Source organism: Rana temporaria, chromosome 3, assembly GCF_905171775.1.
Source record: "Rana temporaria chromosome 3, aRanTem1.1, whole genome shotgun sequence".
NCBI classification, from domain to species: Eukaryota; Metazoa; Chordata; class Amphibia; order Anura; family Ranidae; genus Rana; species Rana temporaria.
In genome coordinates this window covers 77564207-77591506 of record NC_053491.1, presented here as the reverse complement: position 1 = coordinate 77591506, position 27300 = coordinate 77564207, and the positions used below count along the sequence as shown (strand labels likewise).

The 27300-nt window shown below is 40.6% G+C and overlaps 1 protein-coding gene across 1 annotated transcript in view; it reads left to right on the top strand.

Annotated features, from left to right (window-relative positions):
• The window catches only part of THSD4 (thrombospondin type 1 domain containing 4), an 894854-nt gene that overhangs the window by 312087 nt on the left and 555467 nt on the right, over positions 1-27300 (top strand). Inside the window, exon 6 of the mRNA XM_040342787.1 lies at positions 7850-7952. Within this exon, the coding sequence (XP_040198721.1) occupies positions 7850-7952 (103 nt within the window). The remainder of the gene's footprint in view (positions 1-7849; positions 7953-27300) is intronic.

Below are 27300 nucleotides of genomic sequence, written 5' to 3'. Positions count from 1 at the left end.
ACATTTTTTTCAACCCGATTATTGTTAAGCCTGTCTTACCTACACACGATCGTGAAAAAAAAATGCTCTAGCAAAGTGCGGTGACGTACAACATGTACGACGGCACTATAAAGGGGAAGTTCCATTCGGATGGCGCCACCCTTGGGGCTGCTTTTGCTGATTTTGTGTTAGTAAAAATTTGGTGAGAGACGATTCACGCTTTTCAGTCTGTTACAGCGTGATGAATGTGCTATCTCCGTTGTGAACGCTAGTTTTACCAGAATGAGCGCTCCCGTCTCATAACTTGCTTCTGAGCATGTGTGTTATTTTCACATCGTTAAAGTCTACACACGACCATTTTTTACAACGTTAAAATTGACAAGATTAAAAACTAAGCAAAAATTTAGAGCATGTTCTAAATTTTTATGGCCATTTTTAATGTCGCGAAAAATGCTCTGGAGCCCACACACGATCGTTTTTAATGACATAAAAAAAAGACATTTTTCACATCGCGAAAAACAGTCGTGTGTATGCGGCATAAATTAGTTGTGTTAGTCATCACTGTCATTGGGAATGAACATTAGGGTAAATGCTAATTTTTGTGCTGCCACCAGAACAGTTATAGAGTGGAAATTTTGGAAATGAGGACACGTGTTGTAATGACAAACACCAATGCCTAAAAAAAAAAAATTACAACAGCTTTAACCTTTCCTTTATTCTATGAGCAAAGCAGGCAGACACAATTATGTGTATGGCATGAAATTATGGTATTGGTATGCCATATTTTTAGTTCTCAAAACAATGTTATGTGACAGGTTCGATGGGGTCTGGAAGTTATGGGACAAAGCTGAATATGGTTCCCCCCCGACCTTGTCTGATTCGCATTTATCCTTCCATCCCCGCACCTCCAAGATATAGCTCCTCTTTATACTTCCACTTCCCTTGTTGACTCCTGGATGCCACCCAGATTGTCCCCTCACCCCATGGTATATTGTGTTATGTTGTTCAAAATTGCTATATACTTCCAGCTGTAATCAAGGGGAATATTGTTATAGCCCTTAACTGGCCTGTCTTATACAGCTCTTTTTATAGATACACATCTATTCTCATCCTGGATACCTGTAACTTTTTTTTTTTTTCATTTTGTTTGTTTTTTATTTCTTGTTTGATTAATTCTAGCTCTTTTTGAGCTTAATGTGCTGTATGTGTAATGTGAAAATCTTTAATAAAAAATACAATTATATATATATATATATATATATTTAAAAAAAAAACTGTTGTGTGCAGTCCGATATCCAGGTAGACTCTAGAATGGGATAGACAGGGAAACCTTTTGTTGTGGAAAACAATGATTTCCCCTTTTGTAACTGCTCAAAAACACCACTGTTATTTAGTGAATTACGTTTGTAGTTTCATGAGCACACATGCAAATTCTTAGCTTCCCCCCAAGATTATTTGTTCCTGCTTTGAAACTTCATCAGCTTGCCTTTGCATGCATCTTTGTAGGATGCTTCTCTGATACAGTGGTGCTGATGTTCAGTCCCCCTTAGCATCTCTTCCTCTGAGATCTTCTGAAATCTCATTTTGTAGAATTCTGTTGTCAAGAGAAAGCAATCAAGTAACCAAAATGATGTTGTTTTTTTATATGGCACCACAATTTGACTATTTGACCCAGACTAATCTGAAAGAATAGCAATGAATGTTGTTTGTTCTTGCCTAATTCTACATACAGAGACTTCAGGAGGTTGATAAAATGTAAAAATACTGTACTTACACTGTTTGCATTTAAAATTACATTTACAGATGTATTATTGATTCCAGGGCTACATTAAAATAGTTCTATGGTCACAATGCACACTTCAGTTTTATAACATCAGCTATGTAATAACAATAACAACAATAGTTTTTCTGACAATACAATATAAATTGACTTGAATAATCTCCTTTCATGTCTTGAGTGTTGCTTGTCTGCTAATCATCACTTTTCATAACTGCATGGATTCCCTGCATGCTTTATGGCTTCTTCTCTACTGTTTATTTTAAATTTCTAGTAAATGTGTTGGGATCTTTACAAAGTAAATTTATAAACTCCAAGATTGGTCAGATTTATTAGGAGTAAGTTAGAAATACAGTTGAGCCACAAAAAGCTTGGTGAGATATGTCAAGGTGGTTTTGGGCATATTGTAACCATACTGTAACCAGGCTTTTTTGTGGCATTGGCGCAGTAAATTTCTGGCAACTTGATTATGTAGATCATATTTGTTCAAGTATTGTCGTATTGTGCTCCATAAAAACAACCACGCCGTTTTTTTCCAGAGCAGCCTCTGGGTTTTTCTTTGTATAATTCCTCTGGCAGCTGTGGCAGCAATATTTCTTGGTCTTCCTGACTGTGGCTTTGTATGAAGAGATCCCCACATTTTCCACTTCTTAATAAGTGATTGAACAGTACTTACTGGAAAATGTAGGCTTTTGGATATATTTGTATTTCTATTGTCATAAAGTTCCATTACCTGTTATGCAGGTCTTTTGACAGTTATTTTCTGCTCTCCATGGCTCAGTATCCAGTCTAATCAGTGTTCACTCATGTGAAAGCTAACAAACTATTGACAATTTATACACATACACTAATTGCAATTTTAAAAGCCACAAATGTAGGAAATGAATCTTTAACTGCCATTTTAACTTGTGTGTGTCACCTTGTGTGCCTGTACCAAGGCCAAACATTCCAGGGTATGCAAACTTTTGATCTGGGTGATTTCTGTTATCAATATGATTTAAAAAAGGAGCCAAACAATGATGTGATAATAAATAGCTTCATATGATCACTATCCTTAAATAAAAGAGTTTTTTTAGGCAAAATTTCACAATTTCTGCCAGGGTATGCACACATTTGAGCACAACTGCAGTTGAAATACAATGTGGAAATGAACATATGATTTTAAATTTTGACCATAGATACAACTTTAATGTGTGTCTTTTATATCTGCCCATAGTTTAAAAGCTTTAAATAAACATCATAGTGGCAATGTATAAAGAAGACTGAACTGGTCCCGTTATACATAAAAAAAAGTTGGTCATAGCAACTACATAGATGTAGTCATTGTTTTAATGTGGGTGTGACAATGAAGGGAAGAGTCTGATCATTTCCCATTGGGCTTAACAAGATTTTTGCTTTCAGACATTTTCCTTTCAGACAGTTTACAGACACTTTCATACATGAGGCTTATTGTTACAGATTTTACAGCTACATATATAGATCTCGAATATACAGTTAGCTCTCATATGACAGTGCTAAGATAAATAGATTGTACATAATGTTTTACAGTTTCTGTGTAGCCTCACCTTGGTTGCCATAATAGTAAAATACACAGTTTAGCTGTTTCAGGATCCAGGTGGGTTCATTTACTGGCAGATGATGCAATAACTGTAACATATCCCAAGCACTTGAAGTGGTAAAATATAATGGTGATACCCCCCCCCCCCCCACACACACACACACTCCCATTTTTTATATATATATATATATATATATATATATATATATATATATATATATATATATATATATATATATATATATATATATATATTTCACTTATCATATCGCCAATGTCAGCTATAAATGACATGTTTTAGTTGGCTGGTTTACATAATGTAGATGTGTGGTTTATGTACATCAGTAACAAATTTGCTATTCTGCAAAGAGAGAAGGGATAAATGCCATGGCTACTACAGTAAATGGAAGGAACACTTTACATTTTAGCATACAACTGCTGAAACACATTGGAACTATGTTAGTGTTTTGGCAGTAAAATGTAAAAATGTACTCAACAAAAAAGAATGCAAAAGACTAAGTCTAGTCATGGCAATATTTTTTCAGATTTTTCCAGGGCTGTGGAGTCGGTAGATAAATGTTTCGACTCCTAAATGTTCCGACAATCTAAATTTAGTAGGAGTCAGAGTTGGAGTCGGTGCATTGTTTGCTGACTCCGACTCCGACTCCAGGTACCCAAAATTTCCTCTGACTCCGACTCCAGGTACCCAAGATTTCCTCCGACTCCACAGCCCTGGCCCAAGTTTATTTACTGTACATCCAACTTCCATCAATCGAACGGGCTTCTGTGTACGTGCATTTGCGGCTTGTAAATGGAATTGCCTTAATTTTAGAGCTCTACCTGCTAACGCTTTTGAGAACGCAGATTTCAGATTCAGTAAAAAAGTGGGAGCAACTTTTACAGCAATGTCCACTTTACTGCATAAGGAATTGGAAAATGTGCTAAAGGTGTCAGACTGTAAGGCCTTCGTGCACACAGAATGTTTTCCCAACTCTCCTAGAAGCCTTTCCTCTCGACAGCAGCGTTTTGGGAGAAAAAACGCCTGATGTTTGTAAAAATGTGTAATGTGTTTAAACATGTTTACAGGCATCAAGCCCTTGGGTGTTCATTCATTTCATATGCCAGAATAATTGAATTGACGCTCAGGCGCTAATCACGCCTATTAGGATTTTATCTCTGCCTCTAAACTCCTCTGAAATCCTATGTGTGCATGGACACAAAGGCTAACATGCAGGGGCGTTTAGAGGCAGGAATTTAAAAAAATGCCAGACGCTCCTAGGGGCAGTCCAGTGTGAATGAGGCCTGATGCTGGTGAGAGGTATTGGATGGCAGATGGATGTTTACAATTTAATTGCTGAACCTTTTGTCCTCCACCAAGTTTGCACATGGTTATGGATGCCTAAGAAGATCCGGTGGTTGAAACAAAACAGGCGTCATAACAAATTTAAAGTTTATTTATTTATTTTTTCAAATCAGCACAAAGGATGGTACTTATTTTGGATGAAAAGTGCCCACCCTCTATACAAGCATCTGTAATCAGCCAATGCTGTGGCAGTTAATACAGCTGCTGGATTTGTCATAGGTACTTGTCAAGCGTGTCAACTATACCTGCCCTTTTGGCCCCCTCCTCAATTCATAGAAGGTGTACTATAGTTTCCTTAAATGAAACATGCTCTTAGAAAGGAGGAGGCAAACCTTTCATTCATCTGCCGGTCCCTCTGTTCATATAGCAATTTTCATCCTCCACTGGTTTCCTGCACTGCGAATACCAGTAAAGATGTGCTTTCCCCTTAAAATAATGATCCATATATTACAGGGGTCATATAATCCTTTGTTCCCTTCCTGGGGTCCAGAACTTGCCGACATTATTCACTTCCAAGCATCACTCAAGGCAAACAAAACAAGTACCACATTGTGTATATCGCTTTAAAAGCTCTTAAAACCAAACTCACATTAATCAGTGCACCTGTTCCTCAGTACACACAGGAAAACTGCATCATAATAAGCTTTTTTTGCTCTTATATACAGCCTTATTCACCATAAAAACCTGTAATCCTGATCACTTCCTAGTCCATGTGCGATGATGTCACTAAAACCTGTTGTTTAATATAGGGGGAAAAAGGACTTCGGATTTCAACAAAAACAGCAGCCAGCAGCACATAGGACACGTCTTATTCAATACAAGTGCCATCACTTTTGCCCTTTTGATAAAAAAAAACAAAAAAAAACTTAGGCTTTAACGGCAAAATCTGTTAAGCAGTGCAAATATCACTTCAAGGCATCCCTAGAGTCAGTGTGATGTCAGCTAGCGCATCTCTCTACTGGTTTTGCTCATGCTTCTCCACCACATAATTTCTTTAAGATAGAAATGTGGCCAAGCTATGGACAGTCAAATATTTACATATTCTTTAAATGCAGTAAATATGCTGAACTATGGTCAGCGGTAAAAAAAAAAAAATTAGAGTGAATCATATTTATGATATAGGGCTTGTTTAGTCTAATAGATTGTAATGCTACTTGTATTTATGTTTTTGTGCACAGGAAACACCCCCATGCTTATATTTGGCAAAGAATGACTGAAAAAAAATCAGTCAAAGCTAATAAATGTTCTCTCTAAGACTTAATGCCTGAAGGATTCTCCTGGAGCTAAATCAGGGCTGTATATGGGTGGGAAAGGATGATATATGAGTGGCTGGCTGTCAGTTTTCCTTTTAAAGCGGAGCTCCACCCTAAAGTGGAACTCCCGCTGATGGGAACCCTCCCCCCTCCGCTGTCACATTTGACACCTTTCAGGGGGCAGGGGGGTGCAGATACCTGTCTAAAGACATGTATATACTTAGCAGGATTTCATTTACTTGTAGAAAAGCTAAGCTAGTGGTGTAGGGGTATTCAAAATGATCTCCAGGCACAGCATAACACCTGCTAAAAACTTGGAACTTTGCTCAAAACCAGAATTAAAGAGCTACTGTATGTTACATCTCTTTTAAGAGTTTCCATTTTAACCAAAACGCTGAGTCTAGCTTAACCACCTTCGCATCATATATACAGTGCCTTGAAAAAGTATTCATACCCCTTGACATTTTCCACAATTTGTCATGTTACAACCAAAAACCTAAATGCATTTTATTGGGATTGTATGTGATAAAAACACAAAGTGGCACATAGGTGTGAAGTTGAAAGAAAATGATAAATGGTTTTCAAAATGTTCTACAAATAAATATGTGAAAAGTGTGGCATGCATTTGTATTCAGTCCCCCTAAGTCAATACTTTGTAGAACCACCTTTCACTGCAATTACAGCTGCAAGTCTTGTTGGTGATGTCTCTACCAGCTTTGCACATCTAGAGAGTGACATGTTTGCCCATTCTTTTTTGCAAAATAGCTCAAGCTCTGTCAGATTGGATGGAGAGCGTCTGTGAACAGCAGTTTTCAAGTCTCGCCACAGATTCTCAAGTGAATTTAGGTCTAGACTTTGACTGGGCCATTCTAACACATGAATATGCTTTTGATCTAAACCATTCCATTGTAGCTCTTGCTGTATGTTTGGGGTCATTGTCTTGCTGGAAGGTGAACCTCTGCCCCAGTCTCAAGATCGCCCTGTATTTAGCTCCATTCATCTTCCCATTTGTGAAGTGCACAACTAATAGTTGTCCTGTGAACAGAGTTTCCCACCTGAGCTGTGGATCTCTGCGGGTCCTCCAGAGTTACCATGGACCTCGTTACTGCTTTTCTGATTAACGTTTATTCACTATTGTCACAAGTGGGTGTGCTCAGGGCACAAGCCAATTAGAGCCTTCATCTCTAACCATGTTTTTTGCAAAAAAAAAACAACCTGTAGAACTCTGTGTCCGGCTCCCCGCATGGAGATTAGGGGCTTGCCGCATAGAGATTAAGGGGCGGCACCTCTGCACTCTTTATGGACGGACCCGCCACTGGCGGGAGCAGCAGTCTGGGAACCAGCTAGAAGAAGTGGAGTTCAACATATTCATAGAATAGGACCAATGTTATAAGATTAGTCTAGATGTCTTCTCAAAAATAAAATCAAAAACCCCAAAACATGGGTTTTGTATTACGCTTTAATATCATATTGTTTTCAATAAAGAATGTTAGACATACAGTATTTGGACCCTTGATAAAAGTCACGGATAAGACATCTGTCACCACTCATCACCCTCCATAGTAATTTGCACATGTTTCTCTGTGTGGTTATTCGAACATGCATAATGTAGTATTAAAAGATAGACATCTCTATAAACATTAGGTGAGAAGAACTCTAAAGTTTATAGTTCATCTGAAATCAATTTAGATAACATGCCACATGTTTAGTAAATGCAGGTGGTGTATGCATGCAATGTCCAACTTGCATGCAAACAAACACAAGATGGTTTGTCTTCTGGAAGTGGGTGAATCTGAGGATATGTATATGTAGTAAAATCACTGTATAAAAATGACATGCGGTACAGATCTCTTTAGCTCTTGTGGAGACAGTTATTAACTCTGAATTATAAACCCTTGTCTGGTTATTTGTTTTCACAGCTGTGTCCAGGGAACAACAGAGGCACCAGAGAAGTACAATGTGCATCCTATAACAACAAGCCGTTTATGGGGAGATTATATGAATGGGAACCATTTTCAGAAGGTACTATAATTATTGTTATTCTTACTAGATCATACATTTAGTCTTTCTTTTTAGATTAAATAACTACAATAAAATTGTGAAATCCATATATTGAAATCATGACTTAAATAGTAATCAAATAATTCTTCTGTTCTCTAAAACACTGGTTATTAAAGCAGAGTTGAGGCATACAATTTAACCCAAACAACCAAACCATTGTACGTAACATAATTTTGTTGAACAAATTAAAGAGGAGCTTTATAATTTTTTTTTACTTTCTCTTATTATAATACCCATCTGCAGTGCAGTTTCAAATGGATATTTTCATAATTTTTTTTTTAATGAAGTTTGCCTTCACTACCACCACTTAGGCAATTATGTTATTGGACAATTACCTCGGACTCCTGTGATATTTACGTCATCTATCCCAGGAGTCTTTGGGTAGCCTAATGGTGCCATCCCGGTTTTTTTTTGAAAGAGAAAATGACTCGACTGGGAGGAGTTGGGTATAGTTTTGAAGGATAGGATCTTCCATGAGGAGGTACAGGCTCTGTGATCAGGACACCATCTTGTGCAAGATCGGGAGGTGCATGCTAGGTAATCCAGCTACACTACATTCTGGAACTCACTGGTGTCGGCATCAGATGCCCAGACCTAAGATGAACACCACCAGCATTTCATGAGGGCCAGTAATCTGGTATTTGGCAGGTAAGCAGTTTATTTAATGTATTGACAATACAGTATCCAAATTTAAAAAAGGGCGTGTTTTTAATGCATCTTTGAGTAGGAGAGCGTAGCTCCTCTTTAATATGTAGAAATATATGAAATTGAAACTAATAATATTAGAATGATAAATTAAATACTGGGATAAGTGTTTTTGCTAGACGTACTCTTAAATCTGTTCAGTGTATATAGGAATTTATAAAGTTTGAAAAAAGGCGTGAATCTAACTTGCAACTGGGATGTCATTTAGACTCTCAATTGGGCTTTAACATTAATGTCATTGATAATTCATCATTATTCATCATTATGGATTATCAGGATTATTCAATTCCTCTACCCTATATAATTGCACTGCTTTGGCTCTCAGTGTTATCCTACAGCTTATAGGATGGTAGTCCTAAAAAAAAGCTCCCAAGGTAGAAACCTGAATGCTAGAGTTTGTCAGACTTAAAGGGTTGTAAAGGTTTGCTTTTTATTTTCTAAACAGGTTTCTTTAAGCTAGCGCATTGTTGGTTCACTTACCGTTTCCTTCGATTTGCCTTCTAATTTTTTTTCTTTGTCTAAGCTTCTTACTTCCTGTTAGCTGGCCCCCATCATCCAAGTCGTTCTGACTGGGGGTTAGTCAGCGTGCTCGCCCCCTCCCTTGGGACTACATCACAGCGTCCCCCCAACCGGGAACGTTCACAATGTCTCCCTGCTGGGATGTAGTCCCAAGGGAGGGGGCGAGCACGCTGACTAACCCCCAGCTAGAACGGCTCGGATGATGGGGCAAGCTTACTGAGGAGGAACAGGAAGTAAGAAATTCAGACAAAGAAAAAAAAACATTTAGAAGGGATATTGAAGGAAAATGTAAATGAACCAACAATGCACTACCTTAAAGGAACCTATTTAGAAAATAAAAAACAAACCTTTACAATCCCTTTAATTTATTTGAAAAGATAACCTATACCTACAGGTGAATTCCCAGTAAACAACAGTTAATATAAGATAGGTGGTTAGATTTTAGATCTCCTTTAACAAGATACTTTGTTGGCTGACAACTGATTTGCTACTGGTGAAATTGGAGTAAATAACTACCGTTTTCTATGCTTGTATATGTCACCTACCTATGGATTCATGTAATGTGATTGTTAAAATATTCTATACTTTAAATTATCCATGTGTTCTGTGTAGTCACCTCACTTCCATGTTGACTTAGCCTTTTGTTCTTGTTTACTTTCTTTTTGTAAAATCTATACAACTATTGTTTTTTTGCGTTGAAATTTTTTGACCAACTTGGAATTCCATCTACGACTTTCTTCTGATTACTCTACTGGATCCTTCTCTAAATGTATCCAAGAACTACAAGTGAACACATTTCCTCCCTGTTTTGCATGCATTGCCTGGGTGATCTATACAGATGTATCGATATTTGACTTTTGCCAGCTATGATGCTTGTTATATCATCTAGCAGTGGTGAATCAAACCACAAGACTGAACTATTTATTATGTAACACATATTTGGGTGCAAGTAAGGAATTATTTTTGATTCATGCTGGATGTTATAGATATGCACTGAATTGCATGCCAGATATGGACTGAATTGCAGGCCAATTCCCATATGCACACATATACTGAGACTGTTTGAGACATTTAGGTGACGTACTTTACAACAAAAATATACAAAACCCATGTTTTTAGGAACCTATATTTATTTTTCATACATCATGGGACACAGAGTTAAGCTAATATTCATTACCTGCTGGGTTATACTCCATATCCAGGTGAATGGACACTGGTAGACCAAAGGTCTTTAGACAGGAAGTGATCCCCTTTATAACCCCTCCCTTACAAGAAGTTACTTCAGTTTTTTACCAGTGTCTACAAGGTAGATGGCACAGTTGTTTGAGCTCTCTGAGCTCCAGGTCTCTAGTCCCACAAATGGTTCTTAAATGAATTAAGGAATCAAACGATCGGATCCATTTGACACAGGCTTTATATGCTTAGATAAATGGTACCCAAGCCTCACAAAGAAGATCTAAGATCCTGTGAGGTTTTGCCTGTAATGTGGCCTCCAGGTGCTGGACACTACAGCGCTAAGACATTCCTGCAGATTTGCATTGTATGCGAATACAGTCACACCTGTCCGCCGGGACCACGCACGTGCATGTGCATGCACGAACATTCCAGCGCACACCCAGCTTATTTAAGCTGTGTAGGCCAAGCATGCAGTGCTTCCAGAAGGCAGCTGTGGGACACTGAGCAGACTCTGAACCGGCACTTGCAGCAGTTAATTTCTCCTTACCCGCGTCACCTGAGTCACACGGGTCATGTGAGTCACCAAGTGTTGCATAGGGGCTTGGTGAGCCCTATTAAAGGGTCTCCCTTCTGAGGTGTGTTAAATCTACACCCATGTACTCTCTTTTTGTGGCTATTAAATATCTTCAAAAAAGAGGAGTGGGACTAACACTACATGGAAGGGCACACCTATGTCGTCAGTAGTTCCTGATGAACCTAGTCGTATCCCTAATGTTGTATCTGAATATTTGAATTTACGAATTTAGAATTGCCAAATTTCCAAATTCCGAATATTTAAATTTACGAATTTGTCGAATTTATGAATTTCGAATTTAGGAAAAAACAAATGAAACAAAACCAAACAAATTTTTCGGCAGTGTATGTGTCTATTGTAAACCATGATGCCTTTGAAATTCTTGCCTATGTTCACAAATTTCTGGTGCAGATAAGCCCCTGTTGAAGCCTGTAACGTTGTGACTTGCTACAAAGTGCAATGTTTGCATTCTGCCCAGTGGGGAAGAGGACACTGAAGAAATGCTTCCTCCTTCCTGCAACAGAATGACAGAATGACATATTGTAGTCTAGGCAAAGTCACTTGATAGGCGCTAAAGTACAGCATTTTCATAGTAAAGGTACATTGTTTCTGAAAAAAATGTGGTGGTGTTGCATATTATGAGATATCCAGTGCATTTGTGAGGTCAGGCACTTATGTTGGATGAGGAGGCCTGGCTCACAGTCTCAGCTTTAATTCATCCAAAAGGTGTTTTATCCAGTTGAGGTCAACACTCTACCCCAAATTCGCTGATCCATGTCTTTTTGGACCTTGCTTTGTGCACTGGTCCAAATCATATGGTGTGGGGTTGTTTTTCAGGGGTTGGGCTTGGCCTTTAGTTCCAGTGAAGGGAACTCTTAAGGCATCAGCATACCAAGAGCCCCACCCCCCCCTTACACCAGAGTTTGCCTTACATCATGATCTGCAGCATTTCCCTTTGCATAAGAGTTCCTTTTTACTGTAAGGGGGAATCCTGCAGACTATGATGTAAGGGGGAACTCTGTGCTGGCTGGCTTACAGTAACCTGACCTTCATGTAAATGGAGGCAGTTGGTTTTTGACTTCTGTTTAACTTAAACACGCTGCTGATAGCACTAGCTACAGGTTTATAGTTAAAATATTGATATGTGCACTGTTTAGCAGGGAACGCTGTAATTTTAGGTACTTTTTTGCAGTGCCAGTAAAAAGTGCGGCTCTGCCAGTAAATTTTCCGGATTTTTGCCAGTAAAAAATTGGTGCCGTTCGTAAATTTTGGCATCCTGCCAGTAAATTTCATTTCAGGGGGTTGGCAACACTGTATTGAACCCTACAGACGAACACTGGGATAGCATTATAGTTCATGTGTGTGTAAAGGCAGGCATCCCAATAATATAGTGAATACACATCATACTGACTCCCAGTTGATGGTGGCTTCACATGTGGACTCTCTGACCAGAAGTGCATTCTTTGACCAAAAGTGCCTGAGTTAAAAAGCAGGAGTTTAAAACAGGAGGTAAGACAGGAGTCTTCATTATTTTTTTCAATCACTGATCCAGAACAAGCTTGCAGCTAATAAAGTTGGAACTCTTGATATATAGATTCAGCGGTGCAGCAGACGCTCTCACCTTAGTCTGCTCACCCCAGGGATAGTGAGAGCAGGACGCTCTCAAACGAGTCGGCTCTCCCCAGGGATAGTGCAGCCAGGCAGGGTCCTCCCAGCTCTCGGCTGCTGCAGACACAGCACAAAAAAACAGGACTCCCACCACCCCCCCACTCCCCCCTAGGCAATTGATCCAGGGTTGCACTGATCGCCCGTTAAGGGGTCAGGAAGGAATTTTTTTCCCCGATCGCTGCAGATTGGCACAGCATGCCTGGGGTTTTTCGCCTTCCTCTGGACCAATCGGGGAGTGAAGACTCAACGAGTGACGGCTCACTTGGACAGTCTTCCGCCCATCACCATATAAGACCCCCCCAAATCAACATTACTTCCCTGCGTTTTTTTTTTCCTGCGACCATGGGTTACCTAAAATACTCTGCAGAAACCATCCGGGAACTAAAACCATTTGCCTCTATACTCCCAGTTGTCACCAAAAAAGCTCTAAGGAATGAGCGACTGTTGAGAATCAATCAACGATCAACAGTCAAAAACTACGCGCAGGTACCCCAGCCCAAGCGCATAATGCGCTTTGGTCAACACAAGATCGGCAGTAAAACACTGACAAGAAATCTATGATTTCAATCCTTCAACACGATCTAGACTGCCTCTTCATCACAGAAAGCTGGCTGACAGCCGACTGAAACACCATTCTAACAGAATTGGTGCCAGCAAATTATCGCATTCAAATGCAAAACAGAGTGGGGCAAAGAGGGGGGGGCCTGGCGGTGATCCACAAGACTCGCCTCTCGATCACCAAACCAGTCCTTCAAAACTCGCTTCCATTCATGGAAACCCTCACTCTGCAGCTGCAAACAAATCCCCAAGATACGGTCCATATGCTACTTTGCTATAGACCACCAGGCCCAAAAACACACCTTCTCACGTCATTGACGGAATTCATCTCCACATATACCCTAAACATCAAACACCTTTTGGTGCTTGGGGATTTCAACCTCTGGGCCAACTCCTCGCTGGACCCCGTAGCCGACGCCTGCATTGACCATCTGGAAGGATTAGGTCTGCAGCAACTAATACAAGGCCCCACTCATGCCTCAGGCCATACGCTCGATCTCATTTTCAAACAAGATTTGGAAATTGACGTCCTGGGAAATGAGCCGCAATTATGGACCGATCACCATGCCATCAAATTCACAATCACCAAAAATGCCAGCCCAAAAAAAAACGACAAAACCGGTGACAACTCACTGGACTAGATCTCAGAAGAAACTCCACTCGGAACTCTTCAAAACAACACTAGGGAACAAAATAAAAACAACCCAACAAAAACAAACAGCCACAGAAACACTTGACACCATCAACAAGGCGCTACTACAGTCAGCTGACTTAGTAGCACCAAAACGCAAAACTTGCATCCGGAAAAACAACTCCAGCTGGTTTAATGACCAGCTGACGTTGCTAAAGCAAGAGCGTAGAAGAGCAGAAGCTGCGTGGAAAAGGTGCTCTTCAGATAAAAACCACACCATTTACAAGATAATAACAAAGAAATATCACAAAGAAATCTTCACGGCCAAAAAAAATCATTTCTCCAACATCATCGCAAATGCCCTTAACCGCCCCCGAGAACTCTTCAAGCTGGTCACTCAGACTATGAATCCAGCTTGTTTAGAGGCCCCCAATTCTGATTCACAAGAATTTTGCAACGAATTATCAGATTATTTCATTAATAAAATTGAAAAAATCCGTGAAAGTATTCAGCAAAATGGAACCGTCACCAACTCCCCCCCAAATCACAAACCTAATACCCACATAAATCCGCCGCAATCACCAAAATTCACTCTAAAACCCATTTCCATCAATGCCACTAAAAACATCATCAGGACTCTGCGTAATCGCACAGCACCCAATGATATCATCCCCACTAAACTGCTGAAAGAAAGTGCCGATATACTGGCACCAGCTATCACGCAGCTCATTAACCAATCATTCAAGGAGGGCATGGTGCCCACCTTGCTAAAACAAGGTACAATAAAACCAATTCTAAAAAAAACTACCCTCGACCCCAAAGACCCAAACAACCGGAGGCCCATAACAGCTCTAAATGTCTTCTCCAAGGTAATGGAGAAAGTAGTTGTACAACAGCTGCAACTGCATTTAGACACCCATAAATGACTCGATCCGTTTCAATCAGGCTTCCGTCCGGGTCACGGAACAGAAACGGCGCTGCTCAAAATATAGGATGATGCTCTAGAGGCCGCAGACGAAGGAGAATCTTTCTCCTGATACTGCTGGACCTAAGCGCGGCTTTTGACACTGTAGACCATGGACTACTACTGGCTAGGCTAGCTGAAGTAGCCGGAGTCGCTGAAGGTGTTTTACCCTGGTTCTCCTCCTTCTTGGAAAACCAATCACAAATAGTGAAACTGGGGTCTTTCACTTCTGAAAAACGTACGGTGTCATGCGGAGTCCCTCAGAGATCTCCCTTATCGCCCGTATTGTTTAATATCTATCTTCGCCCTCTCTTTGAAATCATCAGTAACCAGAAGTTACTTTACCACTCCTATGCAGACGACACACAACTGTATTTCCGCATCTGCAACAAAAAGGATCATTCTCTTGGACTAGAGAAATGCCTCACTCTAATAGATTACTGGATGACAAACAGTTATCTTAAACTCAATGGTTCGAAAACAGAACTTCTCCTGTTTCACGCTAACCGGAAAAATCACCCCGCGTCAACATGGACTCCCCCACCCATTCTGGGTAAAACTATCACCCCTAGCGCCAAAGTCAAAAGTCTCGGAGTAATTTTCGATACCTACATGACAATGGATGCACAAATAGGGTCAGTAGTCAGCGGATCCCACCATCTGCTGCGCCTACTACGCAGACTCGCGCCCTTTATTCCGAATGAGGACATTGCAGTCGTGGTGGGAACAATCATCAATTCCAGACTCGACTACGCAAATGCCCTCTATCTAGGACTCCCCAAATACCAAATCACTCGTCTGCAAGTCGTTCAAAATACGGCCGCTCGACTAGTGACTGGGAAAAAAACATGGGAATCAATCTCACCTTCACTGAGATCCCTTCATTGGTTGCCAGTAAAAGACAGAATCACTTTCAAGGCACTCTGCCTAATACATAAGTGTATTCAAGGCAACGCCCCCCAATATCTATGCAAAAAAATAAAAGCCCATAACCCCAATCGCATTCTGCGATCCACCAATCAAAACCTCCTCCAGATACCCAAGGCCAGATACAAGTCCAAAGGAGATCGAAGATTTGCAGTCCAGGGACCTCGCCTGTGGAATGCACTACCAACCACCATCCGACTGGAGTCGGACCACTTGGCCTTCAGGAGAAAGATTAAAACCCATCTCTTCTGAGGTCAAGGGGTTCCTTACCCATGAAATGGATACAGCGCCCAGAGGCGATTCAGTTCGCATGTGTTGCGCTTTACAAGTCTCTCTCTCTCTCTCTCTCTCTCTCTCTCTCATAGACATACAATACCTGTATGGATTTGTATACCAAATTATCATCTTATGCCATACAGGCTTATAGTCATGCTTGGGGAAACCTTAAAAAATACCATATAAATTACATATTACATACTAATTACACTTAAATAATAAGCTGGCCATTTGAAAGCTATCTACCAAAAGTTGCATTTTGGTTTGATGGAGTCTAATGGCTGTGTGTGCTGGTGTGTGTTGCAATGCATTGTTGCATTAAATCTTTCTCTTTATATATATATATATATATATATATATATATATATATATATATATATATATATATATATATATATATATATATATATATATATATATATATATATATATATATTTTTAGCAGCAACTTTCCCCCACTCCTGTAATTGCCACATCACATGTTTAGGTCTGCACTCAGATAACGCCAGAGGAGTCCTAAAGAGTTGTAGGAAACTGTTAGGCCTCGTACACACGACCGAGGAACTCGACGGGCGAAACACATAGTTTTGCTCGTCGAGTTCCTTGTTAGGCTGTCGAGGAACTCAATGGAAAAACACAAAACTGCGCTAATATTCACACTAAGATGACACACTATAGGCGGCAGCTAGCGTGCGATACACAAATAACATAACAAAAAACAAAAAGCCGCTCCACAAATATTAAAACACTCTTGATAGAAAACTCTGAGAATATGGTATATAAAGAAAAAAAGTCCATATATGATTATCTTGCAACATGAATCACTCTCAGTTAGTATAAGTCCGTGAGGAAATAAAACATAACACTTGGGTGATAAGCATAAAATTCTTGTAGGTTAAATCACTGCAGATAATATCCTACGATCCACACCAACAAGTGACATGTAAAGGGCAAGCAAATCGAGCATTTGGCTATAGCCCAGCCGCGGCCTTTAACTCCTCAGGTACCCTGGATGGAACAGGTTAACAACAAGCACTCAATGGTAGCCAACTCCAATGTGATCAGTTAAAATATAAAAGAGAGGTGCACCATAGTGTGACTCCGTATTACAAAAAAGATTTATTAAAAGATGAGATATACTCACAAGCATAAGATTTTAAAACAGCATGTAAAAAATCCAAACAACTGCCGGCCGGCATACAAGGAGCCCTCCTCCTCAGCGTGGTGACGTCACTGCGTAGCCAATTTTCTCCATACCCGTCGAGGAAAAAGAGAACATGCTCTCTTTTTGGCTCGACGAGTTCCTCAACAGTTTCCTCGTCTAAAAATGTACACACGACCGGTTTCCTCTGCAAAAAAAAAAAAAAACAGCAAGTTTCTTGCTGGTTTTTGGCGAGAAACTCGGTCATGTGTACGAGGCCTAAGGCTATATTCGCACAGCCACAAAAAATACATTTACATGCAAGCATTTTTTATTTACGGATCTGAATGCAGCTGCATTGTTTTCAATAGAGACATTCACACAGGAGCTTAAACATGTGCTGCGTTCAGATCCGTAACACAAAATCCAAGTATCTGCTTGGAGTACATATATATATATATATATATATATATATATATATATATATATATATATATATATACCAGATGCAGTAATAAACTGCTTTTGTAATACACCTGGGTGGGATCCGAGCGCATTCTCTGTGACCCAAGCCCACCCTATTTTGAAGCCTATTAGAGCCTCTGACTCTAATCAGGTGCTTAAAAAAAACTGGACGCTGTAATTCATGCACCCAGTGTCCTGAAAGGGGCTGGATGCATGAATAGGGGGTGGCCGCGGCGGCCGTAGATAAATTCATGCTTAGCATGAATCTATCCATTGCATATAGGGGTGGCATGGAGAGAGGGGGTGAAGCCCAGGCGCCCCTAATGGATGGACCGCCACTACTTGAAAGCAAGTTATTAGGCAGGAACATTTGAGCTAGAAAAAAAAATGCATAATAAGATCAGCAAACTTTTTATGCCTAAGTGAAAGTAGCCTTAGGCTGACCATAAACTTGTAAATATTCTCTTAAATGTAACCACTTCAAGCCACCAGGTGTTACAACAAGTAAATGAAGCAATCTACCTCCCACAAGTATGGTCGGTCAGAAGAAATTGGTTATTGTAATTTCAAAACTGAGTAATAAATTGATATTTTCAATACATATAAATATTTGTTGAAGTGAAATAGCAAAAGAGTAGGGCAGTTTTTTCAAGTCATCTGATTTTTCTGTCATATCAGACAAATTTCATCCTGTCTCATTGTGGTCTACGAAAACCAAAATTTTGGGGGTTTACTAAGACTGGAGAGTGCAAATTCTGGTGCAGCTTTGCATAGAAACCAATCAGCTTCCAGGATTTTATTGTCAAAGCTTAATTGAACAATCTGAAGATAGAACCGGATTGGCTACCATGCACAGCTGCACCAGATTCTGAGTGCTCCCGTTTTAGTAAATCTCCCCCTTTGTGTCTTCATTTGCTTTGCAATTTTGAAAAGTAGGAAATTTTATGTTTACATACTTTATTAAATTACCATGTGTATGACCAACTTTAGATAGTTTAAAGCAGTGTTTTTTCAACTCCAGTCCTCAAGGCGTCCCAACAGGTCATGTTTTCAGGATTTTTCTCAGATGAAACGGCTGTGGTAATTACTAAGGCAGTGAAATTGATCAGATCACCTGTGCAAAATAATGGAAAGCCTGATAACATTACTTGTTGGGGCATCTTGAGGACTCAAGTTGAGAAACACTGGTTCAACCACTTCAATACCAGGCACTTACACCCCCTTCCTGCCCTGGCCAATTTTCAACTTTCAGCACTGTTGCATATTGAATGGCATATTGAATGACAATTGTGCAGTCATGCTACACTGTATCCAAACACATTTTTTATCATTTTTTTCCCCCAAATAGAGCTTCTTTGGTGGTATTTGATCACTGTGGGGTTTTTATCATTTGTGCAACAAATAAATAAAAAACGAAAATATTGAAAAAAAAAAAGGTTTTATTTGTTTCTGTTATAAAATGTTGTAAATAAGTACCGTATTTTCCGGCGTATAAGACGACCCGGCGTATAAGACGACCCCCTAATTTTCCAGGAAAATTTTTGGTTTTGGGACATACTCACTGTATAAGACTACCCCCTTTTTTTCAAGCCCCACTGTGCCATTACATGCCCCCACTGTGCCATTACATGCCCCCACTGTGCCATTACATGCCCCCACTGTGCCATTACATGCCCCCACAGTGCCATCACATTGCATTCCCCCACAGTGCCATCACATTGCATTCCCCCACAGTGCCATCACATTGCATGCCCCACAGTGCCATCACATTGCATGCCCCACAGTGCCATCACATTGCATTCCCCCACAGTGCCATCACATTGCATGCCCCCACTTTCCCCCCCACTGTGCCATCACTCACGTTTTGCAGGCCGGTGACAGTCTCCGTCTGCTGCGAGCGTCCATGATTTCAAAGCCGCGCGCCGTCTTCTCAGCGTGTCCTGTGATTGGCAGAACACACATTTTCCCAGTAGCGCCTCTGTTCTATGTTCCGCCAATCACGGATGCCTTCTCATCTCGTCCGAGGATGAGAAGGCATACGTGATAGGCGGAAAACAGAACAGAGGCGCTGCTGGGAAGATTTCTGTTCCGCCAATCACAGGACAGCGAGGACGTGCTGAGAAGACGGCACTTTTTTGAAATTATGACGATCGCAGCTGCACGGAGACCGTACCCGGCGTATAAGACGACCCCCGACTTTGGATGCATTTTTTTGCATCCAAAAAGTCGTCTTATACGCCGGAAAATACGGTATGTTTTCTCCTTCACTGACATGCACTGATGAGGCTGCATAGATGAGGTGGCATCGATCAGGTGGCACTGATAGGCAGCACTGATGGGTACTGATAGGTGGCACTGGTATGCAGTACTGATAGGCACTCATAGGTGGCAGTGATTGACACGGAAAGGCTGCACTGATGGGCACTTATGGGTGGTACAAGTGGGCTCTGATTGGCACTGATAGGTGGGCACGGATGGGCACTGATAGGTGGCACTGATAAACACTGATTGGTGTCACTGCTGGGAATCACTGATGAGGAGTAATCTGGCAGACAATAATAGCTGGCACTGACTTGCAAGATGAGTGGGCACTTACTGGCATCTTTTGGGAACTTACTGACATCCCTGGTGGCCATGGGTGGCATGCCTGGTCATCTATCCATTCTGGTTATCCCTGGTGGTCCTGGCGGCTTCCCTGGTGGTCCAGTGTGGGCATATGTGGGGGAGCTTCACTGATAAACAATCAACGCAGACCCCCCTGTCAGGGGAGCTGCCGATCGACTCTCCTTTACTCGCGTCTGTCAGACGCGAGTGATGGAAGGCCGATAAACGTCTCTTCCTGTTTACATCGTGATCAGCCATGATTTGACACGGCTGATCATGGGGTAAAAAGCCTCAACCAGAGGCTCTTTACCAAGATCGGAGTAGCAGTGTGTCAGACTAACACACTGCTACACAGATAGCCCCACACAACAGCAATTATCCTGTTGGACATCATATGATGCCCAGTCAGGATAACTGAACCACTGCCCGGCCGTCATTCTGCTATAGGCCGGACGGGAATTGGTTAAAGGACCACTATAGCACAAATAATACAGTATAGTTGTTAGTATAAAGCTTTGGCTGTAGAGTTATGCATTCATCCGTCATATAGTTAGGATTTTGCTTATGTTTAGAATCTTACAAAGGAGCCTCTTTGGTCTCATAACTAGGTTGGAAAGCACTATATACAATACATTAAAAGTAAATCGGAAATAAAAGCAGGATCCAAGTTTAAAGATGAAATAACCTTATATTTTACATAATCAATTTTTAATGATGTTGCTCCTTGCCAGCAATTGTCTGATAGCCCACAGAAATCGAATTTATCATCTTCTCTGGGGCATGGAAGGCTGCTTTTATATCTGAATCATGTTCCGTCTGTTTGCAATCCAAAATGTAATGTCCTGCTGTTTTCAGACAAACATTAGGCTTTCTGATGAAAAAATACTAGGATTTTGGATTCTGTTTGTTTAAAACTGAACTCTAGACAGATATAAAAAACACTATTTAATGCAGTTATACTCATTTAAAAACCATTAAATGTGTTTTTACATGCAACTAGTGTAAGTACCTGAATTTGCCTTGATACCAGTCTCCTGTAATGTCATGTAGAGCAGGACATTCAATTCTCTAAGCCCCAGATGTTGTTTTAATGGTGTTTGTTACTTTATTGCATGCTTTTCTCATAAAAATGTTCATATCACACAGTCATGTGAAAAAGTAAGCACACCCTATGGACATTGATGATATTTTTATTCTAAAGGATTTTTTTTCATTAAAAAAAATAATAAACGTTATACTTACATGCTCTGTGCAATGGTTTTGCACAGAGCAGCCCTAATCCTCTTCTTTTTGAGTTCCCAACCGGTGCTCCTGGCTCCTTCCCCCTGCCAAGTTCCTTTAAAGGGGTGGTAAACCCTCAAGGTTTTTCACCTCAATGCATTCTATGCATTAAGGTGAAAAACCTAATTTAATGCTTCAGCCCCCCCCGAGCCCCAGTTTTACTTACCTGAACCCCCTCTATCTAGGTCCTGATTGGATGGATTGATAGGACTTGCTCCCGCTACTGTCAATCAAATCCAATGACCCGGTGGGCGGGGCCAAGTCCTGCTTTGTGTGTGAATAGACACAGGACACGAGGAGCCAGGAGCGCTGCTGAGGGCTCCCAGAAGAGGAGGATCTGGGCCACTCTGTGAAAAACCAACTGCACAGCAGAGATAAGTATGATTTTTTTTTTAATAACCCTGAACCTTTACAAACTCTTTAATAGCAAGCCTCATGTAATGGGTTCCCGAGCTCGGCCCCTCCACCTGCTCTCTCCTTATTGGCACACTGGCTGTGATTGACAGCAGCGGGAGCCAATGGAGAGAGAGAGAGATGCTGCTCTCATGCACATTGCTGGATAAAGATGGAGCTCAGGTAGGTATAGGGAGGGGGATCTGCACCCAGAAGGTTTTTAAGGTAAAACACTTTGAAGCCCTGTACACACGGGCCAGAATCTCGTCAGGAAAAAACTGTCCTTTTTACTGCCCGAGTGTACAGACACTCCATTCAAAAGAAGCGCTGTTCTTTTGAATGGCAAGAACGCGGTGACGTCATCGTGTACAAACGAGCATGCGCTCTTCACATTTGATGCCAACGCCGCCATCTTGCTGCACCCTACCTATGCCTATGAAGCTACTACGCATGCGTCAAAGTCATTTCGAGCATGCATGGGTTTCCACGACAACAGTTAAGTATACACACTCTCGGGTTTCTCGGCAGGAAAACACTGCCGAGAATCCCGATGAGAAAATAGAGAGCAGACTCTATTTTTCTCGTCAAGATTTTAGCCAGTTTTCTTGACGAGAAACCTGAAAGCCTCGTACACACACACAGTATACTCGGCAAGAAAGCTCTGGCAGCAGTTTTCTTGCTGGTTCTTGCCGAGTAAACCGAGCATGTGTATGAGGCTTTAGCCTTTAGAACCACTTTAAGCAGGCAAACACTAGATTTTCATTCACGCAGTGCCTACAGATATACTTGAACACATGGCACAAAAAATTGCAATGGTGGGGTTATTTTACCAAAGGTAATTAGGCATGCTACTTTGCAAGTATGTGCAGGAGATGTGTGTGTGAACAGTATAACAGCAGGCAGTACTAACAGGAGAGGAGTGTGGAGGTCACCATAGAGGGCAGGTCATGCAGGAGAGGAGTGTATAGGTTTGCCATTGAGTAGCAATTTTAGGATTTGAGTGTGGAGAATATTAAAATGAGTTTGCAAGTTCAGAGTGTATAAGAATGGACAGAATGTGCAATAGAGGTAAGCAGAAAAGAAATGGTGAAATGGCCGAGTAAAAATGTCTGTGGGCGCAGTGGAGGTATGAGTATTAGTGGGGAGAATGTGTCCACTGGAATTTCTCCTTGAAAGAGGGTTTCTATCAACTGAGGAATTCAATAATGACTAATGACAAGGTGGTGTGATCAGCCATGTAACGCGTAAGGGAAGTGAGCCGTCGGTGACGTCATCTCCGCTCTCGGCCGAGAGCGGAGAAGCTATTGCATCCAAATCCTGTTATCTTAATTCTAAATGTGAGTGTATACTACATTTTATATTAAAGTCTGCCTTACGGTTTTACACTATTCCTTCCTCCATGTTACCCTGTGGGGAGCCATTGGTCCAAGGAAAGAGGGGCTTGAGTGTGGCTTAGATGCTATCGCTGTGCTATCGCTGTGGAGTTAAAGTGACCTGCTTATGGTGATATACGCATTGTGAGGGAGAAGCTGCTGCCACTGTATCTACGCATTAGGCTTATTTGCAAGCCAAAAAAAATGTGAAGATACCGCGCTGTCTAAGTGGATAATGAATATAAGAATACAAGCAGCTTAAAGTGTGAGATACCCACAAACGGAATAATACAATATAAAAATAGCTGCGCAACTAATATGAATACTATAGTAGTGTTAGTACAAAGTAAATTAAACAAATCTTTCACCCATACATGAGATGTTACATTGATAGTGAGAATAATAAAACAAGTGAGGCCAGGGGGTTACGTGGCAGGATATCCAAGAGCCAAAATCTTCTCCCACAGTGGACCGGTAACCAATGTTGATAGAAACCAATATGGAGAAGAAAAAAAAGGCTACATAGTGTGAACCCATATAACGATTTATTAAAAAGATTAAAATCACACTTACAAGAATGTAAATAAAATTAACAGTGAAATTATAGCCGGCCGGCTAGCACAACTCATTCACTCCGGGACACAGTATGCGGTTTCTAGACGTCAGCATGCCGCCACCCTACGCCGTTTCGTCTCATAAGACTTCGTCCTGGGGCACGATTATTTACAAGCCAGCTGGAGGTGAGAGGCTGGGGAAACCGGGCACTTGGAGTGGAGCACTGTGTGATTTGGCTTGGAGCACTGCACTTTGGAAAATATTGCGGACATTTATTTATATTTTATTTTTTAGTTTTATTTTTTCCTTTTTTGGGCCGCATGTTTGGAATTTGGCCCGGATTGCTATTTTTTGCACAAGGACGCTAGTTATTGCACATTGCATGAATACTTTATTTTATTAATATTTATCTCTTCATTATTATGGAAAATATTCACACTTTCAATCCTTAGTGCTGTTTTTTGCATTTACTTCACGTAATTGTCAGCACTTTATTTCTGATTTTGATGCACACATGCGCACTTTATATTTATTTGTTCATTATTGCACTATTTTATGCTGTTTGTTTACACATTAATTTGTATTACTTATTATATAATAAGCTAGCGCGCCAACAACCCCCATTCCTCATATGTTATCAGTGTGTGTGAACACTATTTGAGTTGTGGCTGCTGCTAGGTTATTCATTTTTCACCATTCCTCTTATTTTGGTATGGTGGATGTGTAGCATATTATTCATTTATTTGAATTTTTTTAGCTGTTCTCTGTTGAGTGTGGTTTTGCGCATTAGTTCCCCCCATTATTCAAATGTCTGATGGAGCCTACACACGGTCGGATTTTCACAACGAACATTTGTTGTCAGAAATTCTGACTGTGTGTATGCGGCATTCTTCTGTAGAAGCTGTATGTCCCGTGCTGGCAGAGAAATAGTTACATAGTTACATAGTTAGTCAGGTTAAAAAAAAGACACAAGTCCATCCAGTTCAACCACAAAAAATAAACAAACAAAATAAAAAACATAGTAAAATCCCATACACCCAACTCCATACCCACAGTTGATCCAGAGGAAGGCAAAAAAAAACAGCAAAGCATGATCCAATTTGCTACAGCAGGGGAAAAAATTCTTTCCAGATAGAGGCAATCGGATTTACCCCCGATCAACTTTACATACAAACCTTGGTACTCAGTTATATTATCCAGTATCCAGGCCTTTCTTAAAGCAATCTACTGAGCTGGCCAGAACCTCCTCTGGAGGGAGTCTGTTCCACATTTTCACAGCTCTTACTGTGAAGAAACTTTTCCATATTTGGAGATGAAATCTTTTTTCCTCTAGACGTAAAGAGTGCCCCCTTGTCCTCAGTGTTGATCGTAAAGTGAATAACTCAACACCAAGTTCACTATATGGACCCCTTATATATTTGTACCTGTTGGTCATATCCCCCCTTATTCTCCTCTTCTCAAGAGTGAATACATTCAGTTCTTCTAATCTTTCCTCATAGCTGAGCTCCTCCATGCCTCTTTTAGTTTGGTTGCTCTTCTCTGCACTTTCTCCAGTTCCCCGATATCCTTTTTGAGAACCGGTGCCCAAAACTGAACTACATATTCCAGATGAAGTCTTACTAATGATTTGTACAGGGGCAAAATTATATCTCTCTCTCTGGAGTCCATACCTCTCTTAATACAAGAAAGGACTTTGCTCACTTTGGAAACCGCAGCTTGACATTGCATGCCATTATTGAGCTTATGATCAACTAAAACCCACAGATCCTTCTCCACTATGGATCCCCCCAATTGTACTCCTCCTAGTATGTATGATGCATGCATATTCTTAGCCCCCAAGTGCTTAACTTTACATTTATCAACATTAAACCTCACCTGCCACATAGTCGCCCAATTAGACAGAGCATTGAGGTTGGCTTGTAAATTGGAGACATCCTGTAAGGACGTTATTCCACTGCATAGCTTGGTGTCTACTGCAAAGACAGAAATGTTACTTTATATTTTATAAAGATATTAAAATAATGACAAGATGACAGTTAGGCCCCTTTCGGTATTCATCTATGGACCTACAGGTGTAAACAGGCTTGTGCCTACATCTGATCCACTAATAAAAATGGAAGAAGATCTGTCCTGTCATGTAGGCGGATCAGATCGGAGGACAGTCAGTGGTAAACAGACAGCAGAGTTCATTTACTATCGGCTGCCCATAGAGCAGAGAAGGCTTTGCCCGTGTCCACTCTGCATAAACTGAGCAGACATTGATGGCTCATCCGACCTGCTCTGCTCTGATCAGCAGGGGATCAGTGGACAGATCCCCTGCTGATCTCAAATGAGTCCACCCCTTGTGAAAGGGGCCTAATAATCGGTCAGCTTATAGACAGAGATTATAGCTAGTGGATCACTAAAGTAGCCAAGAGCTGCAAGAGGCCACAGGGGAGAGAAAGGTGGGGGGTATTTGGGAGAACTTGATTACTCCTGGAGAACTAGGGTATATAAAATCCACTCGTGTGATTCCAGTGTCCTACTAAGAGACAGATGGGATTGGGGAGAATGAGCAGAGTAACAAATAATGAGATTGGCAATAGAGGGGAAAAGATGGGCAGTGTGAGGGCATTAGGGGGTCAGACAGACAAGAAGGAAACATCCTTACTGGTGGCAAAATAACACTCAGATTTATGCATTATCCTCAATGGAAAATGAAACCATGCCGACAAAATGAAACTCTATCTGACCTTTTATATAATATTAATAATGTTATTGATACCATTTTTATCTGTAGGCTCTGTTTGAATGAAGATCTAACGGTTTCCTGTTTAAGTATGTTAAGAGTCAACAATTTTGGTGATTTTTTATTTTTTATGAATGGTAGGGATGCTAAGTGAAAAAAGACAAGTATAAACTAAAATGATATGCTACAGTGACTTTTGGTAAACAACTTGACATAGTGTATTTCTGTGGGCTGCGCTGATTGTGTTTTTTATTCTGGTTCTAAAATGTTTGGTTTGGCAGCAAAATAATGTTATGGTAAAACTGTTATAATGCTATTTATGGAATACTAAGCAATGTTAACAGTGCTTCTTAAAGCTTAACTCCAACCAAATAAATACAAATTAAATAAAAACTTTTCTTGATCTGTCACCAAACGTTCAGAAGGTAGAACATTTTTTCTATATTATCATTTAAACACCCTCTATGGCTTACCTATATTGGTGTTTACATCATATGTATCACCCTGAAGATTCGGTCAGCTTATCACTTTGGCAGGGTCGGACACAGCTTAGTGAAGTTAAAGGGTAACTCAGCTTTCATAAATATATATACAGTATAGTAAGTAAAAAAAAAAAACATAGCATAAACAATTGTTGCACAAGCCACGTTTTAATCTAAAGTGGCATTAAATGCAAGCCCAAAAAAGGAATATATTTCAGCTTAAAAGTAGTTAGATGTGTGGGCTGCATTTGTTTTCTTTTTGTCTCTTTCCCTCTCCATTTTCATCTGG